This window comes from Haliotis rubra, unplaced genomic scaffold (genome assembly GCF_003918875.1).
Source record: "Haliotis rubra isolate DU_JTF1 unplaced genomic scaffold, ASM391887v1 Scf13, whole genome shotgun sequence".
Classification (NCBI taxonomy): Eukaryota; Metazoa; Mollusca; class Gastropoda; order Lepetellida; family Haliotidae; genus Haliotis; species Haliotis rubra.
Window position 1 is genome coordinate 3,489,620 of NW_025765225.1, and position 10,767 is coordinate 3,500,386.

General features: G+C 44.0%; 1 protein-coding gene and 1 long non-coding RNA gene across 5 annotated transcripts; both read left to right on the forward strand.

Moving 5' to 3' along the window:
- Positions 1 to 306: 306 nt before the first annotated feature.
- Positions 307 to 10,335, forward strand: LOC124267178 (esterase LipI-like). Its single transcript, XM_046702092.1, is given in 9 exon segments — positions 307 to 691; positions 1,897 to 2,029; positions 5,627 to 5,704; positions 5,706 to 5,746; positions 6,533 to 6,630; positions 7,435 to 7,529; positions 8,510 to 8,649; positions 9,612 to 9,698; positions 10,035 to 10,335. Coding segments are annotated over 9 exon segments (996 nt in total). The 5' UTR covers positions 307 to 465; the 3' UTR covers positions 10,133 to 10,335.
- Positions 2,036 to 5,620, forward strand: LOC124267180. 4 transcript variants are annotated; one of them, XR_006895975.1, is made up of 4 exons: positions 2,037 to 2,089; positions 2,150 to 2,209; positions 2,270 to 2,840; positions 4,121 to 4,189. It is a non-coding gene; the product is annotated as an uncharacterized LOC124267180 (long non-coding RNA). The 4 variants fall into 4 exon arrangements; XR_006895974.1 differs by having other exon boundaries at positions 2,036 to 2,179; XR_006895976.1 differs by lacking the exon at positions 4,121 to 4,189 and adding an exon at positions 4,432 to 5,620 and having other exon boundaries at positions 2,150 to 2,778.
- Positions 10,336 to 10,767: the final 432 nt, after the last annotated feature.

Consider the following 10,767-nt stretch of genomic DNA (forward strand, 5'->3'; position numbering starts at 1 on the left):
AGGCTTAACTCTCTCAACATCTTAGCCGACGATTTGCTGACTCTGCATAACTCTCTTCAACGCAGGATTTATGATTAATCCTCATTGCAAAATTTTATTGGTTTATAATTGCCAAATATAATAAATTATGCATGTATAGCGTCACAATGGGTACGTGGTGTATAGTTACAGGCTTGATACCGGGACAATACATGCAGAAGTCATGATATATTCATATGTACTTACAAGACCTTATCACGCATCGAGTGATAACCAACCAGCCAGTCGGCGTCAACTGTTGCTGCTCTTTGTATGTAGTGAAAATATATCTATATACGCTTCGAAGCGTGCACAGCGATAAAACTGTCGAGAGAGTCCCGCGTTGGAGACACGGCAAGGTCACACGAAGTTGATCGAGGCTGAATATTCACTCCGGAATAGATCATTCCTGTCAAACCCCACTATAAGGCGTGGAACAGGACTGAGATGTCTACAGTCGAGGCGTGGGGGGCTGCCGGTCAGAAGTATGAGATCCATGAGGAAACTTTGGAGTATTTCCGAATCCTGGAGGGTCGGAAGGACCGGCCCCTAATCGAGCTGACACCTCCCGAGGCTAGGGAGGCGGGGCTGACAATAGCGAAGTTGTTTGGGGGCGATGTTGAGTTTGATGGTCAGATCAAAGAATTTAACGTCCCGTCACCTGCGGATCAAGGTAGGTCAACCACGTGACAGGTCCTCGACTGGGAGCCCTGATTACAACTCTTGCAGTGAGAAAATACACGCCTCTTTTTATAAATAGACGCTTGAAATGTAATATGTAATTAAATGGATGTTCTCAGATTTATGCTCAAATATGTTATATGTTTTTCCTCTTGCACTGTTCGATGTTTGTATGTATATTGTCTTTAAACAGCATTTGGAGGTGATGGCTTTTGTTAGTAACCACATAGATTGTTAATATCCACAGAGTTTATCATAGGCGGGTCCAGAGGGGGTTGGGGTGGATGCAGGGGTGCTCCCCCCTCCTTTGTCCTGAAAGTTTATTTAATGACCATTGAAACTCTCGTGGAAATGAAGTGCACCCCCTTTCTCAAGAGTGTGCACCCCACCTTTCTCAAAAAGTTGAATCCGCCCCTGCTTATACATGTATTTATAGATTACTGGTTAACGCTGTTGAATCATTAGATATTAACACTATATGTGTAATATCACAAAACAAATATCTTGAAACAAGTATTGACAGATTACTGCTTATCTCTGCTGGATTACTCGACATTGGCCGTGAGTGTATATTCCCCGCCCTCACAACACGTTGTTGCGTGAAGATATATGCACTGTTTTCACAAGAATAACCAGCCCGCTATATCGTGCATTCTGACAGTGCTATTCAGGTGGACAATATACACACATCAGCTGTGTTATTTTCCACTCATGTGCATCCGGCGACACCCTCGACGACCTGTACACCGTGGGAGTCTGTTTGTATGTCATTATAGAAACAGCGTTTGTTTCCACGCATCACCGCACGGGCGGTATCACTGCATTATATTTACATCAGCAGGGAGCGGTTGGGTAGCCCAGTGGTTAAAGCGTTTGCTTGTCACGCTGAAGGTCTGGATTCGATTCCACACATGGGTACGAAGTGTGAAGCCCATTTCTGGTGTCCCCCGCCGTGACATTGCTGGAATATTGCTACAAGCAACGTAAAACCCAACTCACTCACCCCTTATATTAGCGGCGAACACAGTCTCTCTAAAACCTTATGCCTGACGTTTGAGTCGAAAATGGGGGTCGGGTGGTCACATGGTGTCACCAGGTTCATCGTTGCTCAAACACTTTCGGTACGTTCTTTACTTACGACCGCGATGCCGGTGTTATTTTACTGAATGTCGTTAAACATTTGCTACATTTCCCCAGGAAGCATTCCAGTGAGCGTCTACAGGACAACGAAATGTCCTCCAACAGCCCCCGTCATCGTGTACTTCCATGGTGGAGGCTTTGTCGTCGGGTCACGGGCAACAGTAGACAGTATGTGTAGATACCTCGCCAGGTGAGAGAGTATACGCAGTTCATTCGTCAGGTGAGCCAGTATAGTCAGATCATTCGTCTGGTGAGTCAGTATATGCAGATCCCTCGCCAGGTGAGTCAATAAACGCAGTTCATTCATCAGGTGAGTCAGTATATGCAGATCTCTCGCCAGGTGAGTCAATATAGTCAGATCATTCGTCAGGTGAGTCAGTATACGCAGATCTCTCGCCAGGTGAATCAATATAGTCAGGTCATTCGTCAGGTGAGTCAATATAGTCAGATCATTCGTCAGGTGAGTCAGTATAGTCAGATCATTCGTCAGGTGAGTCAGTATATGCAGATCTCTCGCCAGGTGAGTCAATATAGTCAGATCATTCGTCAGGTGAGTCAGTATATGCAGATCTCTCGCCAGGTGAGTCAATATAGTCAGATCATTCGTCAAGTGAGTCAGTATATCCAGATCTCTCGCCAGGTGAGTCAATATAGTCAGATCATTCGTCAAGTGAGTCAGTATATGCAGATCCCTCGTTAGGTGTAACAGTATATAGAATATTGTAATGTCTCATCAGATGAAACATAAAACCAAATATGTAGATCTAATCCCGCACTGTGGAGGTGAGTTTCTTGAAAGTATCTAGAAAGCCCCTGGGTAGACAGTTAAGGAAGATCCCTATCCAGGTGAGTTAGTATGTGCTGATTTCTCACCAGGCGAGAGCATGCAGATCCCTCGTCAGGTGAGACAATAGACAGAGCATGCAGGTCTCTCGTCAGGTGAGACAATAGACAGAGCATGCAGGTCTCTCATCAGGTGAGACAGTAGACAGAGCATGCAGGTCCCTCGTCATCTGAGATAGTAGACAGAGCATGCAGATCCCTCGTCAGGTGAGACAGTAGACAGAGCATGCAGGTCCCTCGTCATCTGAGATAGTAGACAGAGCATGCAGATCCCTCGTCAGGTGAGACAGTAGACAGAGCATGCAGATCCCTCGTCAGGTGAGACAGTAGACAGAGCATGCAGGTCCCTCGTCATCTGAGATAGTAGACAGAGCATGCAGATCCCTCGTCAGGTGAGACAGTAGACAGAGCATGCAGGTCCCTCGTCATCTGAGACAGTGGACAGAGCATGCAGGTCTCTCGTCAGGTGTGATAGTAGACAGATCATGCAGGTCTCTCGTCAGGTGAGACAGTAGATAGAGCATGCAGGTCTCTCGTCAGGTGTGACAGTAGACAGAGCATGCAGGTCTCTCGACAGGTGAGATAGTAGACAGAGCATGCAGGTCCCTCGTCATCTGAGACAGTAGACAGAGCATGCAGGTCCCTCGTCATCTGAGATAGTAGACAGAGCATGCAGGTCCCTCGTCATCTGAGACAGTAGACAGAGCATGCAGGTCCCTCGTCATCTGAGATAGTAGACAGAGCATGCAGGTCCCTCGTCATCTGAGATAGTAGACAGAGCATGCAGGCCCCTCGTCATCTGAGACAGTAGACAGAGCATGCAGGCCTCTCGTCATCTGAGACAGTAGACAGAGCATGCAGGCCTCTCGTCATCTGAGACAGTAGACAGAGCATGCAGGTCCCTTGTCATCTACGACAGTAGACAGAGCATGCAGGCCCCTCGTCAGGTGAGACAGTAGACAGAGCATGCAGGTCCCTCGTCATCTGAGACAGTAGACAGAGCATGCAGGTCCCTCGTCAGGTGAGATAGTAGACAGAGCATGCAGGTCCCTCGTCATCTGAGATAGTAGACAGAGCATGCAGGTCCCTCGTCATCTGAGACAGTAGACAGAGCATGCAGATCCCTCGTCAGGTGAGATAGTAGACAGAGCATGCAGGTCCCTCGTCAGGTGAGACAGTAGACAGATCATGCAGGTCCCTCGTCAGGTGAGACAGTAGACAGAGCATGCAGGTCCCTCGTCAGGTGAGATAGTAGACAGAGCATGCAGGTCCCTCGTCAGGTGAGATAGTAGACAGAGCATGCAGGTCCCTCGTCATCTGAGATAGTAGACAGAGCATGCAGGTCCCTCGTCATCAGAGCACAGTGAGACAGAGCATGCAGGTCCCTCGTAGACAGAGCATGCAGGTCCCTCGTCATCAGGTGAGACAGTAGATGCAGGTCCCTCGTCAGGTGAGACAGTAGACAGAGCATGCAGGTCCCTCGTCAGGTGAGACAGTAGACAGAGCAGCATGCAGGTCCCTCGTCAGGTGAGACAGTAGACAGAGCATGCAGGTCCCTCGTCAGGTGAGACAGTAGACAGAGCATGCAGGTCCCTCGTCAGGTGAGACAGTAGACAGAGCATGCAGGTCCCTCGTCAGGTGAGACAGTAGACAGAGCATGCAGGTCCCTCGTCATCTGAGACAGTAGACAGATCATGCAGATCCCTCGTCAGGTGAGACAGTAGACAGAGCATGTCGAACCCTCGTCAGGTGTGACAATAGATAGAATAGCCTATACCCCATCAGGTGAGACAGATCCCTCGCCATGTCCGTGTGAGAAGCCGCAATCAGCATTCAAATGAAATGATACAGTCAGCACAAGTCACACTCGTCAGGTTGAAAGGCATTTACCACACAATGCAATCCGTAGTATCTCCCTCTCAGTAACCAGATCCAATACACCACCTAGTTGTTATCACAGATAGGACCTCTACACAGAAAGTGGGGATCAGTGTCCTGTCTGGGATGTGTCTGAAGAAGATATATACACTTTCATGTTTACATCAGAGTTAATTCCTTATTTCCTGAGTGAAAACTAAACATGAGTTGGCGTATAAACATGTCAACATACATATTCAAGATATAAAATGTTATTTATTTATGCAAATATATGAATCGTGTACATGATCCGTGTGATGGTGAATATCAATAAAAACACATACGTGTATCTGCACATTCATCCTTGATAATGTAGTGTTCTCCATTCACATTGTTATTCCGAGGGCGCAGATGTTGCTGGAATTGTTCCACCACCTGCAGTATTGTTTTATGCATGCAGCAATTCGGTTGAAACAATACACCATTACTGTTACCTGAATGTTTCAACAATATTACAAGAATAATGCAGTATTGATACAAGAATGTTGCAATACTGTTTAAAGCATGCTGCAATATTGTAACAAAATGCCGAAATGCCGAATACTGCAACTTTGTTGTAACAATACTTAAGTATTGTTTAAAGAATGCTGCAATTTTGATACAGCATGCAGCAGTACAGTTCCAAGAATATTTTACAAGGATGTTGCAAAATAGTTATGAGGATGCTGCAATAATGTTACTGCAATAATGTTACTGCAACAGTGTTTAAAGCATACAACAGTATTGTTCCAAGAATTCTACAATATTGTCACAAGTGTGATGAGATGGTTCCGATAAGATCGAAAAAATTTATGCTTGACACTATGCACGGGACCTGTAGTCTTAACACATCCTCCATCTTCAAAGCTGACACCGAATTTACAGAAACGACTGACACACTGTTATAGCTCACTCCTTTGTATCACATAAATACCGGCAACGAATTGATACCAAATGTATCAGTGCAGGGATTCCTAATTCAATTAAAAAGGCAATGTCTGGAAACGTTGTAGTGGACTGAGTTGAAGACGTGATTATGTACACACAGGGATACTCCTTGCATCGTAGTGAGTGTGGAGTACAGACTGGCACCTGAGAACAAGCTGCCGGCGTCTCTGGACGACGCTGTGTGCAACTCGCTGGGTCAAAATGAACAAAGCTCTGATAGGTGAGATATCGTTCCGAGTGACAGTTAAAAGAAAATCAAACTTCTTATCAATGCATTTGTTTTCCATTCCATACACACTACACAACATTTATGTAAGTAGCATATGTGTCAAGGACTGGACACACACACATTTCGGTTTAGGTCTGATGGCATGTTTTTTATGCACAGGGCCTATCATAATAACATGGTGATTGGTTTGTTAAAGTGAAATAAATAATATTTCATGATATAAGAATATGATATGATTTGGCAATTTGTCCAACTTTGACAGTTAATAGCATATGAATCAAATTTGATATTCCCTCCACTGTTGAGGTCTTTCAAGGGCATTTTGAGAATGGCTGAACACAAGACATGAAACGTTTTATTAACAAATCCCGAGTGTGTGAGTTTGGGTTTTCGCAGCTTTTAACAATATTCCAGCAGTATCACGACGGGGTACACCAGAAAAGGGCTTCACACATTGTACCCATGATGGGAATCGAACCCGGGTCTACGGTGTGACGAGCGAACGCTTTAACCCAAAGGCTACCCTGTCTCCAACTAATAAAGAAATTGTTATAAAAAATTATTGATCTCCCCATCAAGGGTATTTAAGGGTTTAACTTATGGAACAGAGAGTGACATTACATCCGCAAAGATTAATAAGTGATTTATATAACATTTTTGTTATGTTTTTATAAATTCTACTTCAACTCAACAGTAAACCGTATTATACGCCACAATGCTCTATGTTCCCTTTATTTCCATGAGTATATCTATGAGTCTGTATTTACTATGTGACAGGTGCAAGTAACTTGAGCGCCATGGGCACAGCCGGGGACAGCGTAGGCGGTCACATCGCCACTACAGTGTGTCATGAAGTTCCTGGCATGGACTTTCAGGTAACGCTAGACCGAGGATGTTTGAACCCTGCTTTGAACACTCAGCCTGCCACTAAAATGACATGAGTCGTAGACATTTGTCATTTTGGTTCTGTCAGACCAAGATCTGTGCGAATCTGGTATACGAAGCCTTGATCCTAGCACATCCAAGGGACGCAGTGCAATACAGTCACCCTAACTTACGTTTGAATATACTCACATTACGAACTTTGTTTTGTGCAATAAAGTACCTATATTTTGTAGAGACCAATGGTAAGTGTGCTAACCCGTTGTGAAGAAAACACGTGTCCATTACGATTCCCGATTTGTTACTAATACGGGTAGGGGGGGCGTTATAAAAAACGTTGATTGAAATGGGGAATGGGTGGGCGTTCAGCCAATTATGTAGTCCTAACAAGCCACCACACCCTCCCTCCCCAACCACCTCGCACACCCCGACCACCACGAATCATAATATTAAGTGACCATTCCTGTTTGCCAGACCAACAAACTTGAAATTGAGACACTTGCGTACCATTTGTATTGTACGCGCGGGGGGACTCTAGCTACAGCTGAATATACAAACATGTCTTCACCGTCATATATATCTAATATTGAGATGTCTAGCTGATAGAATCATTCCTACACAACGTCCATGAGAGATGGAAGGAGAAATGGGGTTAACGTCACGTCGCATAGTGATCATTTACATTGTTCAGATTCTTTCCCCATTTTTACTATTTCGAAAAGCGTTAGTTTATGAATAGCTACATGCTGCCTGGAATCCACCAATCAACGCTTTGAGCTATGTCCCGGATGTTTCAGGTGCTGGTGTACCCGATGGTTGACCTAGAGAACATATATCCCTCCTTTGAAGAATTCGCAAACTCGCCAGGGGTAAACAAGAAAATCCTTGAGTGGTAGGCGTAAACGTCATTTAAACGTCATGTTCTCATATTATTTGGTATTGGTCTGTGTGCTGTTCTGTATTACAAAATGCTGGAGCCGCCATTAAGCTGGAACATTGCTGAGTGCGGCGTTGTTATAAATAATAAACAACACACCAACCTGGAAGCAGGAATAGGTTAGAACAACTTTGGACAAGTTCTACACAACGATCCCAGCCGTTTGGCCGACGCACATAATACACACGTATTACTGGTATAATTCACTGAGCCATCGAGGATGAAGGAAGTCGCCCAAACACTTCAGTTCGGTTATGTAGATCAATCTAACAGTGAATAACATGAAAACATAGGAGATTCACTGACACAACACGATGTCACACGCAGCCCTGATGACGTCATCACATGTGGAACGTATACTCCTCGCTATGGAATTTTAGTGCTAACGTAGCTTTGTGTAGCCTAACCAAGGTCAGCACTGCAACATATGAAGTGTCACCGCACCGAGTACGTCAATTTGTTTGATGATGATGATGATGATGATGATGATGAATCAAGTGTCACCGCACCGAGTACGTCTATTTGTTTGATGATGATGATGGTGATGATGATGAATCAAGTGTCACCGCACCGAGTACGTCTATTTGTTTGATGATGATGATGATGATGATGAATCAAGTGTCACCGCACCGAGTACGTCTATTTGTTTGATGATGATGATGATGATGATGATGATGAATCAAGTGTCACCGCACCGAGTACGTCTATTTGTTTGATGATGATGATGGTGATGATGATGAATCAAGTGTCACCGCACCGAGTACGTCTATTTGTTTGATGATGATGATGATGATGATGATGATGATGATGAATCAAGTGTCACCGCACCGAGTACGTCTATTTGTTTCATGATGATGATGATGATGATGATGAATCAAGTGTCACAGCACCGAGTACGTCTATTTGTTTGATGATGATGATGATGATGTTTGTAGGCTCGAGAACCTCGCCCTCACGTCCCCGGCACAGCTGTCTAACCCGCGTGTAACTCCCTTGTTGAGGAAGGAGTTCTCTGGTCTTCCTCCAGCCTTGGTTCTCCTCGCCGAACTGGATCCACTCAGAGACAGCGGATATGGTAGTTTTCTGATCATATTTCAAATGAATAAGTTTGAAAAAACACTTCTTTGAACAGTATTTCTGTTGTATCATGGCATGTCAGGTTAATGTTGGCGGAAAGCCCGTCTGAAACGTTTGCCAACTACAACTGGGATATTGAGTCGTCAAACCTAGAATCACAGCGACTCCCTGATTGGTGGCCACCTTTACCCGATCCTGACACCACTTAGAGGCGATAAGTCAGAGTCAAAGATATTTATTGTATTCAAGGGCCCCGGACCGTAATATACTCGTACATAACTTTGCTATACCTTTTATAATCAATCAATTGTCAAGAGACGAAATCCTTTAAAATCCCTGAACCCTGAAGATATGTTGTCTTAATGGTGCTTCTAAACTATGGCAGGGCGGTGGGGTAGCCTAATGGTTAAAGCGTTGGCTCGTCACGCCGAAGACCCGGGTTCGAATCCCCACATGGGTACAATGTGTGAAGCCCATTTCTGGTGTCCCCCGCCGTGATGTTGCTGGAACATTGCTAAAAGCGGCGTAAAACCATACTCAGTCAGTCAGTCTAAACTATGGCAAGGGATTCCGTGGCATTTACTGAAGATGCATTTTTGCGTATATGTTTCCATGTCCACCTTTGATGCAGGAATAGTGGGTCTTGTATTGCATTCTTCCACTAAATGATGTCAATGAATTTGTTCTGTTGTTTTTAGTTAAATATTTCACAATAGAAAATAATTCTGTGGGGTTACTGTATTTCTTTGTAAGGCTTGACTTCATTACGTTGTTTTGTTTATGGAGTTATAAACGTAAATACTCAGCGTAAATCACATTATACGCCCAGTTTTTACCTCCACAAATTCAAAACTTACTTGAACTCAACAAATACTAAATTTTTATTTTGTCTTTTCACTCGTATCAGATTAGTACCATAAACGATCGCATGATGGTACGATGTGTCGACTGTTATTTTAGCTTACCGTGACCGGATGTCCGAGGCTGGCGTGCAGACAAAGCTAGTGTTGATAAAGGGAGCGCCTCATGCCTTCATCAGGATGCCAGGTGAGCTACTGCAGGGTCAACCTCGCAGCGAAAACATATGTTCCTAGGAAAAATGGGAACGTTTTTTTTCTCTCTATCTTATTCTTTGATGAAATTTATATAAACTGTATAGCTTCAGCATACCGGTACATGTGTAAACGAATCTGACAATTGCGTAGATCGATGCTTATGCTGTTGATCACTGGATTGTCTGGTCCAGACCCGATTACTTACATACCTTTGCCATATAGCTGGAATACTGCTGCTTGTGACGTTAAACAACAAACAGACAGACAAACAAAGGAATCAGTTTGAAGTGTGTGTATATATATATATATTCAGGCAATATTGTTGCAGGTCATTTCAAACGGCTTTGTGCATCAGCGTATGCATCAATGTCGGAATTCATCAGGAAACATGGCAGCAACGACACGAAGACGCCTGCTGAAGACTAGCGACCATATGACGTCATATCCGCCCGGTGTTGGCATGTATCTACCCCAAGCCGACCGACTGCCATGTAAACAGAATGTTTGAATGTCTCAATACTCAAGCTTTTCTTATAATGGGCAGATTTTTATACTTCATTTCAATTGTGTTTTTAAGAGTTTATTTTAGTTGTTATGAATAATGTAATAAACCCTTTTGAAAATCAAAACGGATTGGCTTTATCGAGAATACGCTCTGTGGCAAGGCATAATAAAATACCCCGATGCAACAACAACTGTATGAAACTGTAGTCTGTTGACATCCCCTCCGCTACAATGTAATTATGACTACATTTTGTCAGGTGCGAGACGAAACATTAAGACATTTATCCCCATGCTTTAATTATACTGACTCCCAGTTTCTTGTTTTGTCTTCTTAATGTTGAGCGTCTGGCAAACCAAAATATACTATACGATCCACACCGCGGTTAGAAGAGGAAACTGCTCATGGAAGAACTGTGTTTCACAGCTTGTCGACAATCGGAAGGGATATTTTTGCACGTTTGTTTCTGCTTATCATGCGCATGTACTATTACACCTGACCAATAAGAAATGAAAGATGAATTTTTTGAAAACGTTTAGGGGAACCTGTTCGCAGCAGG